The following is a 21,517-nucleotide window of genomic DNA, read 5'->3' on the forward strand; positions in this document are numbered from 1 at the left end:
TATATCCTGAGTCATATTGCAAAGGATTGTCGAAAATCCACTTGTGACTTTTAGGATCGCTACTTCCAATAGGTGGCGCTGTGCTAGAGTTTGTCTCCTTTACTGGAGAGACAATTTGAATATTTCCCAGAGGGGCATTGCAGCTATAAGTCCCCTTACCTGGCAGCCAGACTGGCTTGCAAAGTCTCCTTAAGGAGAATAGTGTTCCCCCGTGGTCCCCACATAGCTTTCTCATGAGCCAGATCAGACACCCCCATACTTTGCACTGACGAGGGGCAAGCACCCCGAAACACCGTGTCTGCAAATTGGGATTCTGATCTGGCTTATATATCCTGAGTCATATTGCAAAGGATTGTCGAAAATCCACTTGTGACTTTTAGGATCGCTACTTCCAATAGGTGGCGCTGTGCTAGAGTTTGTCTCCTTTACTGGAGAGACAATTTGAATATTTCCCAGAGGGGCATTGCAGCTATAAGTCCCCTTACCTGGCAGCCAGACTGGCTTGCAAAGTCTCCTTAAGGAGAATAGTGTTCCCCCGTGGTCCCCACATAGCTTTCTCATGAGCCAGATCAGACACCCCCATACTTTGCACTGACGAGGGGCAAGCACCCCAAAACACCGTGTCTGCAAATTGGGATTCTGATCTGGCTTATATATCCTGAGTCATATTGCAAAGGATTGTCGAAAATCCACTTGTGACTTTTAGGATCGCTACTTCCAATAGGTGGCGCTGTGCTAGAGTTTGTCTCCTTTACTGGAGAGACAATTTGAATATTTCCCAGAGGGGCATTGCAGCTATAAGTCCCCTTACCTGGCAGCCAGACTGGCTTGCAAAGTCTCCTTAAGGAGAATAGTGTTCCCCCGTGGTCCCCACATAGCTTTCTCATGAGCCAGATCAGACACCCCCATACTTTGCACTGACGAGGGGCAAGCACCCCGAAACACCGTGTCTGCAAATTGGGATTCTGATCTGGCTTATATATCCTGAGTCATATTGCAAAGGATTGTCGAAAATCCACTTGTGACTTTTAGGATCGCTACTTCCAATAGGTGGCGCTGTGCTAGAGTTTGTCTCCTTTACTGGAGAGACAACTAGAATTTTTCAAGACTTAAATTTTACACTATGCTCAAATAGAAATGACAAGATTTTTCAGAGTTGTCCACTTAAAAAAACCTTTAGATAGTTTTAAAATATAAAGATGTACGAAGAATTGTAAGTGATTTTTTACATGACAAGAAGTGCACTTCTCACATTGTTTCTACATGTTGAATTGAAACCAATAAAAGTTTTTGTTTAAAAAATATAAAGATGTACAACTTTACTGCTTATATTAACAAATGAGCCTAGATCTCAAGATACCAGCGCCACTTCCAGTTTGGGCTTGACATAGGGGAACGTTTCTCAGCCACAATCAATCCGCAGACATGAAGACGCAGCCAACTTCGAGAACCACTCCCAAAAATACTTTTATTCCATAAATCTTTCTGAGTATGTGTAGTGTAATGTAGGAGCATTTAAATATTTCCATTTCAACAGATCACACATGCGTTTATATGTGGACCAGAACTCACTTTTATCATTTAAGCCTATTAAAGGGAATCTGTCACCCTTTTGCATTTTTTAGTTATTAATATCTGCATACAGGTGGCATAAAGGTGAAATTAGCCATACCTGTATGCCTCCTGGATGAGGGGTCTTTGGTAAAAATCTTTTATATCTTTTACCTTCTGGGCTATGGGGTGTGTGCTGTCTGGAAGATAAGCCTGCCTCCAGTCTTCATTATATAGGATTCCTCCTCCCCTTCTCTTCCCTGGTGTCCCTGTGATGTCTGGTGCGCGTCCGAAAATCTTGCGCCTGCATATTATGCATGTCCCTCCCTGCACTGTTCAACCCTTCTGTGGGCACAGGCTTCAATTTTGATGTGCGCAGGAACTGAGAAGTCACTGCTGTTTCGCAGGCAAGAGACAGCAGGCAGAATGCGCAGGCGCAGGATTTCCAGCCGCGCTACTGATGTCAGAGGGACTCTGAAGAAAGGGGGAGGAAGGATCCTGTATAATGAAGACCAGAGTCAGGCTTATCTTCCGAACAACACGTCCTATAGCCTGGAAGATAGAAGATATAAAAGATGATTTTTGCCAAACAACCCCTCATCCCCGAAGCATACAGGTATAGCTAATTTCACCTTTAATAACTAACAAATTGGTGACAGATTCCCTTTAAGCATCAGATTTGTTCTGAGCGCTATAGACTTATGTGTGACTTCTGGTTCACACATATACCCTTATTTTAAGTCCAATTTGAAGTCACATGAGTCAGAAGAAAACTGGAGTTGCGCTGGAAACCAGGGAGCACGGTTGATCGGTAAATATTTTAATGCATCTTCACTACACATATAATTTATGGAATAAAAGTTTTGTTGGGAGTGATGCTTTAACACACATCATTGATCACATAATCAAACAGGAAACTCTCCTGTGTCTAACCCAAACTCAAAGTGGAACTACTGGCACCAGCGACAGAATCTTGAAATTTATTGAGTCAAGATTAAAGAAAATTACTATATTCTATTAGTTTACCGTTCTCAGACTGAAAACGAGATCTTAGCACAGAGAGGTCATTAATCGAGCGCATGTGCTCTTCTCCCTTGGACTTCATTTCACTGAGCTGATCTTCTACTACACGGTTAATTTTTTCAAGGTTGGCCTTTGAAAAAAAAAAAAAAATGAATGCAGCGGTGGCTAGTAGTATCATAATTGAAGAAACACACAGAATTGAATTACCTTATTTTTAGAGACGCTCTCCAGGTTGCTGGAAAGATCATCAACTTCCATTTTCAGTTCACTCTTTTCTTTCTCTAGTTTTTGTTTCACACGCTGTAGGTTATCAAGTTGTTCCCCAAGTTCAGTTACGCTATCAGCATGTTTTTTACGTAAATTCGCAGCTGTAGCTTCATGTTGAAGGGTGGCTTCTTCCAGATCATGTCTCAGCTTCTGGAACTCAACTTCACGCTTCTTATTCAACTCAACCTGGGCAGATGTTGCACCTCCAGCCTCTTCAAGTCTTTCACTGATTTCCTCCAGTTCTCTAGAGAGCTCAGCTCTTTGCTTTTCAACTTTAGCTCGAGCTGCTCTTTCAGACTCAATTTCTTCTTCAAGTTCTTCAATGCGAGCCTACACAACAGTGGTTAGTTATTAGAGATTAGTGAATGAACACCAGGTCCCTAGCCACTACTCCTTTATCTCTAGATGGGAGCCCTGCAAACCTTCTACCATCTTGGATCCTCAATGCTTATTCTGATTAGTAGGCCTGACATGATGTCATTCATTTGTAACAGATAAGAGACCGTTTGCAGGGGGCCCATCCGATGACCACAGGTGCCGACCTGGCTACTGGGGTTCTACAAGTCCAATTCTGTCATCTCTAATTATCAGTCAAAAGAGAAAAGTGATTTTAAAGACTATTAGGCTATGTGCCCACGTTGCGTTGTGTCCCTGCAGAAATTTCTGCAGCGATTTGAACAGCACATGTGCACTTCAAATCACTGCAGAAACACTGCGTAATGAAAAGCCGATTTCATGCGCTCTGGATGCGGCCCCCACCATAGACAGAGCAGGACCTGCATCCAAAGCACACGGAATAAGTGACATGTTGCTTTTTAGAACACAGCGATTTGGCAGCATGCAAAACGCTGCTTTCTAAAACGCAACATGCGCATGGATTATGCACAATCTTCATAGATTGTGCTGGGGACGCAGGACGCCTGCAGTTACGCTGTGGTGCAGAACGCAGCGTAACTGCATGCAATACGCACACGTGGGCACAGAGCCTTATAGTTTGATGGAGATCTACCTGCAGTTCCTTAATTTTCTTTTGCAGTTGTAAGCCCAGGGACTGCTCATCCTCAATCTTTCCTTGGAGTTGGGAAGTTTCAAAGTCTTTTCTGTGTAGGAAAAGTTATATTTTTTATATAAACAATTAAAAAAAATTTGTGCAAAGAAAAAAAAAGAAAATACAAACTTTTTCAACTTCTCCTCGATTTGTTGCTTATCATTTTCAAAATCCATGACTGTTTCTTGAGAAAGTTTAAGATCACCCTCAAGCTTTCTCTTGGTCCTTTCTAGATCAAGACGAAGTTTCTTCTCTTGCTCCAGTGAACCTTCTAACTGGAAGATTAAAAAATTAAATGTAATTACTTTATAGGTAGATTCTTAACGTAAGTAAAATAATCCGAACATACTATTATTTTATACATACGTACATCATCTACTTGCTGCTCTAATTTTGTCTTAGCTTTTGTCAAAGTACTGACTTTGTCTTCCTCAGCCTGCAGGTCATCAAGAGTTTGTTGATGAGCTTCTTGAAGAGCCTTCTTTTCCTTAGTGATTTTCGATACATTTTCATCTACAGTGGCCAATTCTTCAGTGAGGTTTTTAACCTATGAAGAAAGATTATCTTAAAAGTATTCTCCAACCATAAAAATAAAAATCTTAAAACAAATGAGAATAATTCTAAAAGAAAAATCATACTCTCCTTACCAATCCTCGTTGATAAAGGTTCTATTTTCCCATTTTTATGCTGTTCTCTATACATTTTTTTTCTAACTGATCATGTGCCATCTAGCTACCTAAATTCTGCAAACAATCACTCATTGCAGGGATTTACAACCATCCAGCCAGCACATTGACTTCTTCAGCCAACCGGTAATTGGTTGCAACAGTTAGGTGGCTTGACGAAACATGATCAGGTAGTCCAGCGTGGGACCAAAAAGTGTCAGAAATAGCGCAGTGGAGGATTGGTAAGGTAACGTTTTTTCATTTATAAGATTCTGAGCCATTTTTAGTCTAGAGCCATAACTTTTTATACTTCCGCAAACAAAACCATATTATGATTACTTGTTTAAAGGACTAGTTGTAGTTTTGAATGACACCATTCATTTTGCCCCATAATATACTGAAAAATGTAGAAAAAATTCTAATTAAGTAAAATAGGGAAAAAAAACACAATCCATCCATTTGGGGGGCAATATTTTAAAGCCGTTGATCACAAAATTATTCTCCAGGTCAATAGTATTAAAGCAAAACCAAACTTCTATAGTTTTTAATATTTTAGTGACTTAAAACTTGTGAATGTAAACAAATAACACATTGGATTGTGTCACCAATTTCCAAGACCAAATACTTTATTTTTCCATTGATGAAGCCATAGTTTTTATTATTTTAGTGACTTAAAAATTGTGAATGTAAAAAAATCAAACAACAAATGGTTTCACTGGGAGGTCTTTGTGTCAGGACAAAGTTTCTTGCCATGCATTAACCCTAGAACGCGCAACCATAGAAATCTACCATAGAAAACAAGTAACCTAGCAGGCGAGGCCTCAGGTATGCGTTCTAGGGTTAAACCCTAGAGTAGGTCTTCCCCCGAAGAGGAAACATTCTACCTGTCTTCTTAATATCTGCTTTTGGTACTGCTTAGCTCGTTGTGGTCCTTTCTTATTCCTTGCCACCCTGATATATCTAGTCTACTCAAGTTATTTTCTCGTTTCTGCCTTTTTTTCCCTTTCCTCTTTTCTTTTGGTCACTCGGTTGTGTTGTTACCTGCCTGTTCATACCCTTAAATATGATCTTTCTTTTGTAACAGATAGTCACGCCTTTTATTGTTATCGCATTTTTTTGTCTAAAATCAATAAAACATTGAATTAGAAAAAAACAGACACACATTGGATTGTGTCTCCAAATTCCAAGATCAAATTCTCTATATTTTCATTGACGTAGCTGTATAAGCGCTTGTTTGCTTTTTTACATTCTAGACTGTAGTTTTTATTGCTACCATTTTGGCATACACATTGATGTTTTGATCAGGTTTTATTGCATTTTTGTGAGGATATATGGTAATACAAAAACAGCACTTTTATTGTTTTATTGTTTTATTGTTTTTGTTTTAAAGCGTTGACATTTCTGGTTACATTGCTGAGTATTTTAATAATTTTTTGCCCAATATTTAATACGCAATAATATTGAATATTTTTATTAATCTTCTTATTTTTAGATAAGGGAAAAGAGGAGTGTTTCCATAATTTATTTATTTATATTTTTAATACATTTTTTGGAACTTATTTTTAATACATTTCACTTTAATTTTCGGTTTGCCTACGGGACTTAAACCTTAGATTAATTGAACTATATACTGAAATATTTCAGTGTTGCAGTGTATTAAAAAAAATCACGATCTCCTATGAAGCCAAGACTGTTGTAAGTTTTCACTGGAGTTGGAAGAGTGTGGTGTTGAAGGCCATGACAAGGTGTCCCGCAATCTTATCATGCAAGGGAAATGGGTGTTGGAATGTCAGAGATTGACAGTAGCAATCAAAGCCAACTCTGAATTGCTGATAGAAAGCAGGTGCTAGCTGCTTCAGCTCATAGTTTTATTGTCTTTGAGGTTGAGGGTATATTTAAGTCCATCCATTTCAAATTGTAGCCTAACGTTCATCCAAAGGAAGAAAAAATATTCATGGAGAAGATGCTAATAATTTGATATTAGGGGATAAAATCCTTTAGACTCCACATACAGCAATCAGACTAGTTCCTTGGAACAGCCTTCTAATCCTGAGCACCTCTCCATATATCCAAACCCGGTCCATAACGTAATAGTCTGTCATGCAGCTAAAAGGTGTTCACTCTACCTTGTTTTCTGTGGCATGTTTTTCCTTTTCTACTTTAGCCAGAGTAAGTTCTAAGTCATCAATATCTTTCTTCAGTTCAGAGCATTCATCTTCCAACTTTCTCTTTTTGGCTGTCAACTCGGCATTACTTTCTTCTTCATCTTCAAGTCTCTCACTAAGCTCCTTAATTTTAGATTCCAGTTGGATCTTGCTTTTGATGAGCCCGTCACATCTTTCCTCAGCATCAGCTAAGGTCTCAGATTCCTGCAGATTTTCAGGTATAATGGTTAGCCATTTTCGTTACTGATCACAAAGGAGTAAAGATATTTACTAAAGCTCCTACCGTCTGCACTTGGAGAAGCAAATCATTTTTTTCTGACACGAGGGCAACCAATTTCTCTTCTAATTCTTTCCTCTTAATTTCTGACTTAGCCAGAGATTCTTTTGCCTTCTCAAAATCTTCCTTCATAGTTGCCATTTCTTTTTCCGACGCAGCACTTCTAAGAAGTGGCTTAATCTTGAAATACAGTTTCATCCATGGCCAGTGTTTGACATTCATGAAGGATCGGAGATTGTACTGGATTACAAACACGGATTCCCTTCAGGAGAAATTTAATGTATTTTTAAAAAGGGTAAAGTTAATTTCTGTGCATAAATGTATTCAGTAAAATGAATGTTACCTTCTATCAATCAATTTCTTATACTCATCTCTCATTAAGAAACCCCTACAAAGAGCTTGAGTATGAGTGATCAGTTGTGACAACTTTTCATCTCTCATCTCTTCCAGTACACCCAGGAGACCAGCTTTAAAAAACACCTAAAGACACAAAAGATGAATTTTTAAGGCCAGAGAAGATTCTTGAATAAAACAGGAAGACAAATAGGTACTCTTTATATACCTTAGTGTGTCCAAATTTGTATTGTGTGTGATCAATATCAATTGAACCCAAGAGTTTCTCAGCCGCCTTCTTACTGTCGATAAACTGCCCTTCAGGAATTGCACTTGCATTTAGCACTTTGTAACTAAGAGAAGAAAGAAATGTGATTAAATTCTGAAGTGCTTCCAAATGTAAACTTGCTCCGTTTTTATTTTTCCTTAAAGGAGTTGTCCGACATTAGCTTACCAAAAATTTTTGAGTTAATCTGTGCTGTATTGTCATATAAAACACCCCTACATTGTTATTTTTTCTTTTCTAACTTTTGTTCCTCTTGAATTATCCCTTTTATTCTCTGCAGCTCTTTGTTTACATTCAGCACAAGCAAACATGATAACTTCCTGAGCTAAACCTCCCAGTCAGAGCTGGCACCGCCCAGCCTCAGTGTCCAGCTCCGCCCCCTGCCCGACCTCAGTGTCCAGCCCTGCCCCCTGCCCGACCTCAGTGTCCAGCCCCGCCCTCTGCTGCCCCCTGCCCGCCCTCTGCCCCACACATTCCCTGTCAGTATTCTGCCCCAGCACCTGACCTGTTATCACTCTAGCAATGGAAAAAACAGCCCCACATCGGGCTCTGCACATACACACACACACACAGGGCTCTGCGCCCCACACCACATCAGGCTCTGCAACCCTCCACCCACAAACACGCACACACACATCGGGCTCTGCGCCCCACAGCACATCAGGCTCTGCAACCCTCCACCCACACACACCACACACACACGCACAGGGCTCTGCGCCCCACACCACATCAGGCTCTGCAACCCTCCACCCACACACACACACACACACATCGAGCTCCACGCCCCACACCACATCAGGCTCTGCAACCCTCCACCCACACACACACACACACAGCGCTCTGTACCGCCTCCCCCTCACCATCGTTCTGTACCGACCCCTAACCCCATAGGGAACACATGTGGGCTACATTCACATGACCGTTCCGTTTTTGCGGTCCGCAAAAAAGGTCAATTTTTTCACGGATGCATCCGTGTGTCATCCGTGTGCCTTCCGTTTTTTTTGCGGACTGTAAAAAACAGAAGCAGCAAGAAAGATAAATAGATGAGTAGATATAGAAATGAATAGATAGATATAGAGACAGAGATAGAGGGATGAATGAATGAATAAATAGAGGGATAGATAGACAGACAGACAGATAGATAATGGATAGATGAATAGATAGATGAGAAAGACCTATATAATGTCCTACCCCCCGGCATATTCTAAGCTGGCACCCTTTAGTGACTTTCATGTGGCACTAAAAGGTGCTTAGTCTTGTATTTAGCCAAAAAAATAAATAAATAATTAAAAAAAAACAAACGACGTGGGGTCCCCCTATCTTTTGTAGCCAGCTAGGGTAAAGCAGACGGCTGCAGCCTGCAGACCACAGCTGGCAGCTTCACCTTTGCTGATAAACCAAAACAGAGGGAACCCCACGCTGTTATTTTAAATTAAATAAATAATTTAAACCAAAAAACGTGGGGTCCCCCCCAAATTGGATCAACAGCCGAGGTAAAGCGGACAGCTGTGGTCTGGTATTCTCAGACTAGGGAGGTCCATTTTTATTGGACACTCCCCAGCCTAAAAATAGCAGGCCGCAGCCGCCCCAGAAGTGGCGCATCCATTAGATGTGCCAATCCTGGCGCTTTTCCCCAACTCATCCCATTGCCCTGGTACGGTGGCAAACGGGGTAATATATGGGGTTGATGCCAGATGTGTAATGTCACCTGGCATCAAGCCCTGAGGTTAGTGATGTCATGGCGTCTATCAGATACCCGACATCACCAACCCAGTCAGTAATAAAAATAAATAGACAACAAAAAACGTTTTATTTGAAAAAACACTCCCCAAAACATTCGCTCTTTCACCAATTTATTGAAAAGAACAATCAAATCCAGGTCCGGCGTAATCCAATAAGGGGGACACATGACTATCCATACCATAGTCAATGTCCCAGTCAATGAAGAACAGAATGTTCCCCATTGGCTGGGAGAGCAATGCAGTGACCTGAGCTAACATCAATAGCCCAGGTCACTGCAGGGGATGACGAGCGCTGCTGCCAGGAGGTTATATGAGATCATTACCTGCTGTGACGATCTCCTCTTCACTCCTGTCAGCGCTGTCACTGTCTTCTATGCTCGCCGCGTTCTCAGCAGTATAGCCCGTGAAGTCACCGCTAGTGACGTGAGAACGCAGCGGGCATAGAAGGCAGTGACCGCGCTGACAGGAGTGAAGAGGAGATCGTCACAGCAGGTAATGATCTCATCTGCCTCCTGGCAGCAGCGCTCGTCATCCCCGCGGCTGCCAGCACTGCAGGGTGAGAATCTGCATGCGGGCAGACACACACTGCAATGAAGGCAGCCGCGGGGCTGGAGCGGGACACAGACTGCAGGGCACTCCTGCTATCCTGAGCAGGGGGCCCGCGGTGCTGGCGGTGACACCGTGGGCGGGGAGAGTGCGGGGGAATGTGTGGGAGGGTGCAGGGAAGGGGGCGGGGACTCACGCACTGTAGCCGCCCAGCAGGGTGGCAACATGCTGTTCCAGATTTGCATGTCAACATGGTCCTGCCCATGTTGACATGAAATGACCAGAAGCAGCAAAACCGTGGCAGGAGCGGTCACATGACCACTCTGAGTCGGGGGAGAGGGGCTGACATCAGGGCAGGTAAGTGCTCACTATCTGCTTACCTGCCCTAATGTAGCCCAATAGGGAAATAATAAAAAAAAAGTCAAAATAAGCTGGATAACCCCTTTAAACGATAGTCTCGTTTCAGACACAACCTATACACAGGATATCCCATTTTTATTTTTTTCATAGCTCAGTATTTCCCTTTCCCTTTTGAGAGCCTGTAGTGTTCTACCTCACAAAAAAGGAGCCATGAATTTATTTTTTCATTTTCTTAGTTAATTTATCCTCTGAGAATAATTTCCATTATGTCAGATCATAATTTACTAAATGTAAAGAATATTGCTTGTTATTTATCTTTATGTCATTTTATTGCAAGCCTCTCTAAACAGGCTGTATCGTAAGTTTTTAGACCTAGAAAAGCTAGTCCCTAATTCATCTTTCATCTGTTCCTCCTGAAGACACTTAGAAAAATTCCAAGCCTTCCACAAAAATCTTTAAGCATCTTAATTGAGAGATGCAGTGGAACCTTGGATTAAGAGTAACTTGGTTTGAGAGCGTTTTGCAAGACAAACAAAGCTTTCTAAAAATCTGTAACTTGGTTTAAGAGCAATGCTTTGCAATAAGAGCAAGTACTCACCATGCACACTTTCGGTTCTGTCCTTTCACTATGCTTTGACCAGCTCTGAAGGTAAATTTCTGTGCATATGTACTGTATACTGTACACAATATACCATTGTACAGTACAGCACCATGGAATCAATGGTGCTCTATAAATAATAATAATAATAAAAAATACAGTACAGTATATACTATATAGCATATCTATCAATTTGCATTTGTAGATACAGTATTGTACTTTCTTATTGATAACCAGTACAGCACATTGATTGTATTGTACCTCCCGCACAACAACAATTCTATTGTAAGCTAAAGTACAGTTTACTCTGTATTATATGCTTTTACTGTACTGCATAGTATTTTGTATTAGTGTACTGTAATAATTTTATATGAATACAGTACATTATATTGTATTACTGTAATATGTTTGTATAAATACAGTAACAAATTTTTGGTTGTGGAACGAATTATCTGCGTTTCAATTATTTCCTATGGGAAAATTCGCTTTGATATAAGAGTAACTTGGTTTAAGAGCACACTCCTGGAACCAATTATGCTCGTAATCCAAGGTTCCACTGTACTTCAATAACAAACTTATACAATTAAAGCTAGGTGCTGAAAATAATTTTGCAAACTTTTTTTTAACATCAAAGTTTATTAACACCAATTTCTCTACTGTGTGTTTTGCCCAACCCAACACTGCCATTATAATCGTCACCGTATGACTGCCACTATGTCAAGCTTGGTAGTTCTCTGACCAAACTGTCTTCTGGAAATATGACTTGTTACTTAATATTGAACTTAAATGTTTTTTAATATGTAATTACCGCTGCTTAAAGTCAGCATAGAGTATTCTGTTCGGAAATCCTTTCCTGCAAATTCTAATACCTTCCAGGACACCGTTACATCTCAGCTGGTGGATTATCAAGTGATTGTCCATGATACCTAGTTAGAAAGACATAGCTTTAACAGAGAATATACATATATTCAATCTTCAATGCTAAGGAAATACAAATTTACCTGGAGTCTTGGTCTCATTGGGAATTAGACATCGTACAAAGTGAGGATGTGTGCTTCTCAGATTGGTCATGAGCTTGCTCAGGTTTTCCTTTAGCAACCAAAAAATATATACAATGGAGATCAAAATTAGAGCACAACGCATAATTTCCTAAATCTTAAGGTCATTGTGTCGTCCTATGTGATTATAACATAAGTAAACTGGCAGTATTTTAAGCTTATTTTATAAATTGAATCTTTTCAAAAGCACATAATAAAAATGTAAATGAGATAAATGAAAAAGAACACTGATCAAAATTAGAGAACACTTTCAGATTCCTGTAAGTTATTGATGTTAATCTGGCACCTGGTGCTAATTTAATTAATTATCTGACAAACCCTATGTAACTGGCATCCTAACTGTCCATTTTGCACTGACTTTGCAAAAATGGTGGGCTGTTCCAAAGTGACTGAAACCCTCTGGCAGCAATTTGTCCAGACGAAGGCCAAAGGGATGTCCCAATCAGCCATAGCAAGAGAAGTTGGTCGTTTCAAGTCTGTGATTTCGAGAATATTGCATCTTTACAACATCACAAATTCTTTCAAGTCCCCCAAGAAGGCTGGTTGCCCTCGAAAGACATATGCAGGAGAAGACAGGATAATGAGGAGACTCACTATGGGTAATCGTTTCAACACTGCAGCTGGAATTGCTCGCCAGTTCGGCACTGGACAGGGTAAGGATCTGTCTCATTATACAGTGTCAATATGTTTAAGAGCATTTGTACTGAGATCCCACTCTGCAATGATCAAACCTCTAATTAGCAGAAAGAATAAAAAGGCTACACTCACTTTTGGTGAAGAGTATGTTGTGTGGACAGAGGAGAAGAGTTCCACAGTTCATGTTACTGATGAAAGCAAGGTTAATTTATTTGGGTCTGATGGGGAACATTATGTTCGTCGACAAACCGGGGAAAGACTGAACCCAAAGAGTGTTAAGAAGTCAGTGAAAGGTGGTGGAGGACATGTCATGGTTTGGGGAATGTTTTCTGCAGCAGGAATTGGACCTCTCCTACAGCTTCATGGCAGAGTGAATGCAAGTGTGTATCAGAACCTTGTTCAACAACACGTGGTTCCTTACTTGCGTTCATCACTCAATCAGCCAGCAATTTTCATGCAGCACCACGTCCCCAGCAAAACAGGTAAAGCAGTTCCTTGAATTAGAAAACATTGAAACAATGAAATGGCTAGCCCAGAGTCTTGGTTCTTTGTTGATAAACTTTGGTCCTTTTGTAAAACACTGTTCTAGTGGCATATTGCACCCCTTACAAAAAACTGTCAATGTTAAATTTAGATGACTTTATTTCTGAAAAAAAGCAAGTGATCATACATTGTTCTTTAATTTTGATCTCCATTGTATTTGCAAATTAAAAAGAATAAATATCCTTTAATCTGTCGTCAAGGAGTACAGACATTTTGAGTCCAGCACTATGTCCAGGTGTGAACACACAAGATTTCTACAAGTTTATAAGGTCCCCGAAAAAAAGTGAGCAAATTCAGTTAGTTGACTTTTCTGAAACTACAATGAAAACATGATGGGGGACTTCATTTGGGGATTAATGCGTGAAAGTGATCTGACATACCCTTGCAAATCTTGCAAAAGTAAACATTTCTAAGTTCCTTTTCATGAACTTGTGAGATTTTGATTAGAATATGCTAATGGTTTGAAATATATTGTATTTTGTTTTTATTATGAACTTAAACCCAAACATTTGTAATTTTCCTTTAACCCCTTCAGCCCCCGGGCACTTTCCGTTTTTGCGTTTTTGTTTTTTGCTCCCCTTCTTCCGAGAGCCGTAACTTTTTTATTTTTCCATCAATCTTGCCATATGAGGGCTTGTTTTTTGCGGGACGAGTTGTACTTTTACGAGTTTTACGAGTTGTACTTTTAAATGAAACCATAAGATTTACCATATAATGTACTGGAAAACGGCAAAAAAATTCCAAGTGCGTAAAAATTGCAAAAAAAGTGTGATCGTACAATAGTTTTTGGGATATTTTATTCACTGTGTTCACTATATAGTAAAACTGAGGTATCTATGTGATGCCTCAGGTCGGTGCGAGTTTGTAGACACCAAACATGTATAGGTTTACTTGTATCTAAGGGGTTAAAAAAATTCACAAGCTTGTCCAAAAACGTGGCGCACGTTTTGCGCCATGTTCCAAAACCCGTAGTGTTCTCATTTTTCAGGATCTGAGGCTCAGTGATGGCTTATTTTTTGCGTCTCGATCTGACGTTTTTAACGGTACCATTTTTGCGCAGATGCTACGTTTTGATCGCCTGTTATTGCATTTTGCGCAAAATTTACGACGACCAAAAAACGTAATTTTGGCATTTGGAATTTTTTTGCCGCTACGCCGTTTACTGATCAGATTTATTGATTTTATATTTTGATAGATCAGGCATTTCTGAACGTGGCGATACCAAATATGTGTGTATTTTAACCCTTTAATTTTCAATGGGGTGAAAGGGGGGTGATTTGAACTTTTAGGTTTTTTTATTTTTTTTAAATTTTTTAAAACTTTTTTTTTTACTTTTTTTTTTTTTATTTTACTAGTCCCCCTAGGGGGCTATTGCGATCAGCAATCCGATCGCTCTGCACTATCTGCAGATCTCAGCTACAGAGCTGAGAACTGCAGATTTGCTGCTTCACTTTCAATGCCGGCTGTATTCCGGCATTGAGAGGAAGGGAGTCATGTTAGCTACAGGCGTCATCACATGACCCTGTGCTACCATGGCAACCGCCGAAAGTCACGTGATCATGTCACGTGACTTCCGGTGGGGGCGGGGTAAGTCACTGTCATGGCGGCGCCCATATACATATCGCTGCCAAGATTTTGGCAGCGAAATGTAAGGGGTTAATGGCCGCGGGTGGAAGCGATTCCACCCGCGGCTAGCAGGCACACATGTCAGCTGTTGATAACAGCTGATATGTGCGCCGATCGCCGCCGCCTGCCGGCGGCAGGGGGCGGGGCTTACCGGCACACGATCCATGACGTACCCAGTACGTCATGGTTCGTTAAGGGGTTAAGACAGTATTCCAATTTCAACTTTTCTCTGTCCTGACTGCAAAATCAAAGTTTTTGCAGGCTAATACATTTTTTCCATGTTTTTTGATATAACCAATTGAGAAATGACATTTATTCCCTGGAAACAAAAATCATGTTACATAGTGTTATTAGTGCGTATGAATACTAACCCTGAAAAGAGCAGACACAGTCTGGAAAGAGGATCCCTTCTTCTTCTTTCCTCCTTTGCCACTACCGCCAGCATCAGCTATGATAAAGATGGCAGGTTACAACACTACTTCAACCATGTAAACTTGTAAAATGTCAAGGACAAAGACAGACCACATACCTTCAGTACTATTGTAGTTGGAATACAAGAAGGACAGCAGTTTGACAGAAGACTTCTGGTAGAGCTGGATAACAGATTCATTCAGTGGATCCTTATTCTTATCGAGCCAACCAGAGATGTTGTAATCCACAGTACCAGCATAATGCACCAGAGAGAAGTGAGCTTCAGCCTTTCCTTTGGTGGGTTTGGGCTTCTCAAAGTTCTTGCACTTTCCTAGATGCTGCTCATATAACTTGTTCTTGAAGGATGTGTCGGTGGCCTTGGGGAACATGCACTCCTCTTCAAGGATGGAGAAAATACCCATTGGCTTAAAAATAGGTAAGAAAATGTTTTTAAGTTCCCGAGAAACCTGTAGATATTGTCTATAGACGGATAGTCTATTGATGCAAACTTACCTTCTCAATGAGCTCAATACAGGCAGCCAAGTCCATACCGAAGTCAATGAACTCCCAGTCGATACCTTCTTTCTTGTATTCTTCCTGTTCCAAGACGAACATGTGATGGTTGAAGAACTGCTGCAGCTTCTCATTAGTGAAGTTAATACAGAGCTGTTCCAAGCTGTTGAACTGAAATTGATAGAAAGTAGATGAGAAAATACCAGGTGGTTGACCAAGGCGACTTGTAAAAACAAAACAGATTAACTGCTTACATCAAAGATTTCAAATCCAGCTATATCCAGCACACCAATGAAGAATTGTCTGGGCTGCTTGGTGTCCAGCTGTTGGTTGATACGAGTGACCATCCATAAGAAGAGTTTTTCAAACACAGACTTGCTGAGGGCACCCACCGAGTTGTAGACCTGAAGTGGAAAACATCAATTTAAGTAATCTATAGTAACTTATCGGGTGTGTTTTGCTGTTCAGCTTAGATACCTGTGGCACTGTTTGTCCCTTGGTGACAAACTCATTACCCACTTTTACTCTTGGGTAGCACAAGGCTTTCAGCAAGTCGGCAGAGTTGAGACCAATTAAATAACCTATTTTGTCAGCAACTAGATGTAGAACAGAAGCAAAATATTATTCTTTGCTGCTACGAAAAGTGTTCATGTTTATCTAACTCAAGGATCAGAAACACCAACCCTCATTGCCGTCTGGCTCAGCCTGCTCTTCCCGCTGCTTCTGCTTGAACTTCATATTACCATGGTGCATTACAGCACCAGTCATCTTGTAGATACCAATCTTCTCATCTGAGTTGAACCCAAGAATATCAATCGCAGTCTATAAAGAAATAAACAATATAAGTAACCAACATCTTTGTTATTTAGGCATTTGTGTATCACAATAAAGCTGTTACTTACATCAGTAGCTATAAGCTCGTCATCATCATTAATACTCTTCACAACTATTTCGCCCTGGCTGATCCAAGGGTAGTCATAGGGGTTGGTTGTGAGAAGAAGGATCTCTAAAACAACAAAATCAAGAATGAAAACATGCTCAAGGCGAAACAAATACAAACAACAATATTGTTTTGGAACTGGTAAAGAAAGGATGCAATAAATTATAGTTCTGTAATCTGCAGAACACCTTTCTGGCACGGTGAAGAGGGAAGCAGAATTAATGAATTTATTCCTATCTATATGTCCCAAATAAAGTTCCTCATGGAGGCACTATATGGTAGCATGGGGAGTTGGGTGCTCTACAGTGCATTTATGTTTTATAATATCAATGGGTAAATTACCAACAATTTCTGGTTTCTTGTTTGTCAGGATCTGGTAAAAGATATGGTAGCTTCTTTCAGCTGGAAGCTGGAATGTTACTCTGGACTTTTCTAGCAGATCTGTAGTTACATATAGAAAAAGTATGAGAAACACAAAGAGTTGCATGGAGTTTTCCTATAACCAAAATGTGCTTTTGAATAAATAAACACAACTACAATGTGAATTTCTTCATTTAAAAACATTTAATTTAATCGATACTTGAAGCATAGGAGGAGCCTAAGTCTACTCTTCTGGAAGTTCTCGAATATCCAGTATTCTGTTCTGCTTCTGGTCCTAGGTGGCTGAGTGTACGCTTCACTTTTCTTTCTTCAATTGCTCTCTACTGCAAATTGCACATGCTACTAATGTTTATCTTGGCTGTAGTCACTAAGTGTCTCAATGCTTATTACTGCACATCAGCTCCCAAACATATCAAGTCAATAAATAGTCAAGAATGTGCAGTAAATCAGTGCCAAGAATTTGTGGCAGAGGAGGATGCAGAACGTTCATTCGAGATCACAGTCAATTAAATGTTCAGAAAACACCCCTCAAGGCTAGAGATGAGCAGACCCATGGAAGTTCGATTCGGCGGGTTTAGTCGGACTTTATATAAAGTTCGGTTTGGGACCCGGACTTGACCTGAACCCCAATGGAAGTTACTAATTCGGCAGTTTGGGTCTACGCCTACATGCAGCCAGCCATAATCAGATCACTTCCAGGGCAAGCCGGGTTTTTACATTTTTTTTATTGGTGCACACTACATCTGATCATGTTTTTGTTACCCCCAGTGTGCGCCATTTAAACACTGCAAGTGGCTCACACTGGGTTGAGCACCGAGCATACCCAAGGACAGCAATGCTCGCACGAGTGGTATTCATACATAAAGCACCCAAGCTTCGAATCCGAACTCTGAATTTTTGTTAACTCTGTGTTTGGTACATCAGATTCGATCTTCTCTAATCAAGACTAAGGAAAACTCTAAAGTAAGACCAAACAAACACAGAAGGGTATTCCGTCATTATGGACAAGGCATTGGCAGAAATAAACACATTGATTACAAAGTAACCATGGGATTTTGTGCCTCAAGCTTATATCCGTGTTCAACATGCCTATTTGAGTGAAAAAGGTTTATGATGGAAAATACTTTTATGTGTACATTTTTTTCCAGCATGTGGGAAAATATAACATATATGTAAAACTGCTGACTCTAAGCACATGTAACTGTCTAAAGTATTGTATTTTTTTCACGATTATTCTTACATGTTTCAATATCAGCAGAAGAAAGTCTTCCACTGCTACCAAAGTGAATTCTGATGAATTTACCCTAAAAACAAAAGGTAAAAAAAGTAAAACGTGGCTATATCTCTTTACAAGTGAAAATATAAAATTATTCTTGTCGGATCCCAATACTTACAAAACGAGATGAATTATCATTTCTCAGCGTCTTGGCATTGCCGAAGGCTTCCAGCAAAGGGTTAGCCTGAATGATTTGATCCTCCAGAGTACCCTAAAATAGGAGTATTTGGTTAATAAACACTTAAGACAAAACTAGTAAACTCATAGGCCGCATTATTAGAGGTAGCAAATAACAAGGGTGTTCTTTCTTTTCTGTTCTTTGAAACCTTTTTACACGTTCTCGACATTAGGTTGTAATCAATTGATTACACATACAGTTGTAATCAAAATGATTCAACCCCCATTGCAAATTAGGTTTATTAGCAAAATGTACAATTTTTTTTCTGTTGTTTGCCATAAACCAAACAAGAATAATTTAAGTAGCTTAGCACAACTAATACAACACATAGTTTACCTAAATTCTACCTAAAATGGCACTTTTAATGACTATTGCTATCTCACAATTATTCATTCATTGCATGACAAGCATCTTTAATACTTAGTAGTGCACCTTTGGCTGTTATGACCTGCTGCAAATATACAGAGACAGACACCAGCTTCTAGCAACATTTCTGAGTGTAAGCAAGTAACACTGGTCAACAATAAAATTGCATTTGGTTTGTAATATACCAAGTCATATGGATTTTTGCCTCCAGATTCCAAATATATCATCAAAAATGGTATATCACGTAAGATTCTATTTTGGATATTGTGGATATTGCAGATTTTTGAAATGTATTTTGTGTACTTGCTTTGTCACCGCAATCCCTCTATTGTTTTTTTGTTTGAAATAATTGAATCACCGACTAAGGATGTGATAGTATTCATTTTGCTGTAATATCCAGTGTAAAAAGCTATAAACAGTCACCAGAGGGCAGGCGTCCTATATGATTGATATTGCATAATGTGATTTAACGGGCTTCCATGGTATTGCTCAATGAAATAGTATTGCGCAATGATATGTAAAGCTTGGGAATGAGTGAAATGTCTGAACGGTATATAAATGTGCAATCATAGAGTTCTGTTGTATTTCTTAGCATTGGTGATACCCTCTTAAAATATTTGTCTTATTTAATTACAGCGAAATAGCAAAATGGCAAGTGCTCAATGTTATTGTTGCGTAAAACATCCTGATAACTTGTGCTTTGTGTGTGGAAAGTTTACAAAAAACAAAATTGTGAAATATAAAGATCATGAATGGCAGATTTGCTGTGATTTAAAAGTTATTGCTCTGCTTTTAGGTTTACATGATGGTTTTACTAAATTCTGCTGCTTTTTGTGTCTGTGGGACAGCCGAGACACCAAAAGACACCAAAAACCACTACACAGTCAAGGAATGGCCTGTGAGGAAATTGTACATTCCTAGAAAAGAAAATGTCAAGTATATCCCACTGGTTTCTACATATAGAGCTGGGGTTGATCAAGAACTTTGTAAATGCTCTTGATAAAGAGGGCCAGGCTTTCAATCATTTGGTTGCTATGTTTCCAAAATTGAGCGCAGCTAAGTTAAAGGAAGGTATATTCATTGGACCTCAAATCAGGAAATTGCTAAAAGATGAAACGTTCGCGTCAAAACTCAAGAAGCATGAGTCATCTGCTCGGTCCTCCTTCAAAGCAATTGATGATGGCTTTTTGGGTAACATTAACGATGATGACTATATTTCCATTGTCAATGATTTTTTAAAAAACTACAAAGAAATGGGTTGTAGAATGTCATTGAAAATTCATTTTTTAAATTCGCACCTTGACTTTTTTCCAGAAAACTTGGGTTCTATTAGTGACGAACAAGGTGAGCGTATTCACCAGGACATTCTTACCATGGAGAATTGCTACCAAGAACGCTGGAATCCTGCAATGTTGGGCGACTACTGCTGGATGTTGTGTAGGGAGACAGATGAGACTACATACAAAAGGAAAGCCCTTTTTGCCCAAACAACATGACATTAGAATTTGGATTTTGATAGCAATTAAGCTGAAAGTGTATAATTTAAGTGCTATTGCTATTATTATGACGTTGAGTCATCATTACGACTTTATGACATTGATAGTGTAGTTTTTAAGTAGGCCTAATAGTTTGTTATAGTCTTTCTTAAGCTGCTGTGTATTTATTGTAACGTGATAGAAAGAATCTAAGTTTTCCACTGAAATCAGCACCCCAAAATTAGTTAAAACCACCCATTTTCAAACCGGATACAGAAAAAAATAATTTTTTTTGTTGACCAGTGTAATTGATCTTATCTGGACCTTTGTTCTTAGCTGTAAGGACCCAGCCAAGGTAGGATGAGGTGAAGTTACCGTATTTGCCATCATCATACTTCGGAGAATAAAAGTTTTGTCTGATATGGTAAATTGTTTTAGTCTGCGTTTACACTTGCCAGGATCGACAGTTAGAAGATTGTTGATTGCCTACTTAAAAGTTAGTGGTTGTTAAATAGTCTGTTTAAACAGGCAGACTTTATTTCTATGTACACAGAATGTTCATTTATACGATTGCTCATTTTAATAAAATATCATTGTTCTCAGCAGCAAATATTCGGGTTACATAGTACAATGTGCTGCCAGGAATTTGGATTTTCAAGCCAACTTAAAAATCGCTTTACCAATATGTGAACAGTTACAGTTTACATGTACATCCGATGATTGACAGCCTGCATAGCCAGGTCGATAATCGTTCCTAGTGTTTGTAAGTGTATATATACTGCTTGTTGTAAGCTACAAATAATCTTGTTATTATCTACATTTTTTTTAGTCAAAATACAGCAGAAAAATGTTAATAGAAGCGAGTAGAAAGCATAGTATAAGAATAGGGCAACTTCTTCAAGACTGATTCTGTTCTCATTTACCTATTTACTCGTGTTTCCTTTTTATTGTTTTTTCTACTCTGGTTTCAGAAGCAGGAATAGTTTGTATAGCATAGTGTCAAGATCTGTTCTTAACATGAGCCTCATAAATCCACATCCTGGAATCTTAAGCTTGACATCGGCACTCAATGTACCTTCTTAGTTACATAGCTGTCTTAATTGTCATAAGCTTCTGGAGCATGGTCTCAGAGAATGCAAAGAAGGCATTTTCTTTATAAGTAAATGCTACAACCTCAGTTACATATCCTCAACCTCACAGAGTCTGAAAGGTTAGTATGCAGTATAGTAACTAACATTTAAACAGATCATGCA

At 39.6% G+C, this 21,517-nt stretch overlaps 1 protein-coding gene across 1 annotated transcript in view; it reads right to left on the bottom strand.

Moving 5' to 3' along the window:
• Positions 1-21,517, bottom strand: part of LOC142251412 (myosin-4-like) — a 58,781-nt gene that overhangs the window by 19,066 nt on the left and 18,198 nt on the right. The window contains exons 7-27 of the mRNA XM_075324188.1: positions 18,364-18,456; positions 18,210-18,273; positions 16,931-17,029; positions 16,551-16,654; positions 16,332-16,470; positions 16,126-16,244; positions 15,903-16,052; positions 15,649-15,819; positions 15,254-15,560; positions 15,096-15,172; positions 11,863-11,950; positions 11,670-11,787; positions 7,559-7,682; positions 7,340-7,476; positions 7,003-7,258; positions 6,681-6,923; positions 4,260-4,436; positions 4,019-4,164; positions 3,851-3,941; positions 2,782-3,171; positions 2,578-2,704 (exon numbers count right to left, since the gene is read on the bottom strand). Coding sequence (XP_075180303.1) covers positions 2,578-2,704; positions 2,782-3,171; positions 3,851-3,941; positions 4,019-4,164; positions 4,260-4,436; positions 6,681-6,923; positions 7,003-7,258; positions 7,340-7,476; positions 7,559-7,682; positions 11,670-11,787; positions 11,863-11,950; positions 15,096-15,172; positions 15,254-15,560; positions 15,649-15,819; positions 15,903-16,052; positions 16,126-16,244; positions 16,332-16,470; positions 16,551-16,654; positions 16,931-17,029; positions 18,210-18,273; positions 18,364-18,456 — 3,220 coding nt within the window. The remainder of the gene's footprint in view (positions 1-2,577; positions 2,705-2,781; positions 3,172-3,850; positions 3,942-4,018; positions 4,165-4,259; positions 4,437-6,680; positions 6,924-7,002; positions 7,259-7,339; positions 7,477-7,558; positions 7,683-11,669; positions 11,788-11,862; positions 11,951-15,095; positions 15,173-15,253; positions 15,561-15,648; positions 15,820-15,902; positions 16,053-16,125; positions 16,245-16,331; positions 16,471-16,550; positions 16,655-16,930; positions 17,030-18,209; positions 18,274-18,363; positions 18,457-21,517) is intronic.

This window comes from Anomaloglossus baeobatrachus, chromosome 9 (genome assembly GCF_048569485.1).
Source record: "Anomaloglossus baeobatrachus isolate aAnoBae1 chromosome 9, aAnoBae1.hap1, whole genome shotgun sequence".
Taxonomy (NCBI): domain Eukaryota; kingdom Metazoa; phylum Chordata; class Amphibia; order Anura; family Aromobatidae; genus Anomaloglossus; species Anomaloglossus baeobatrachus.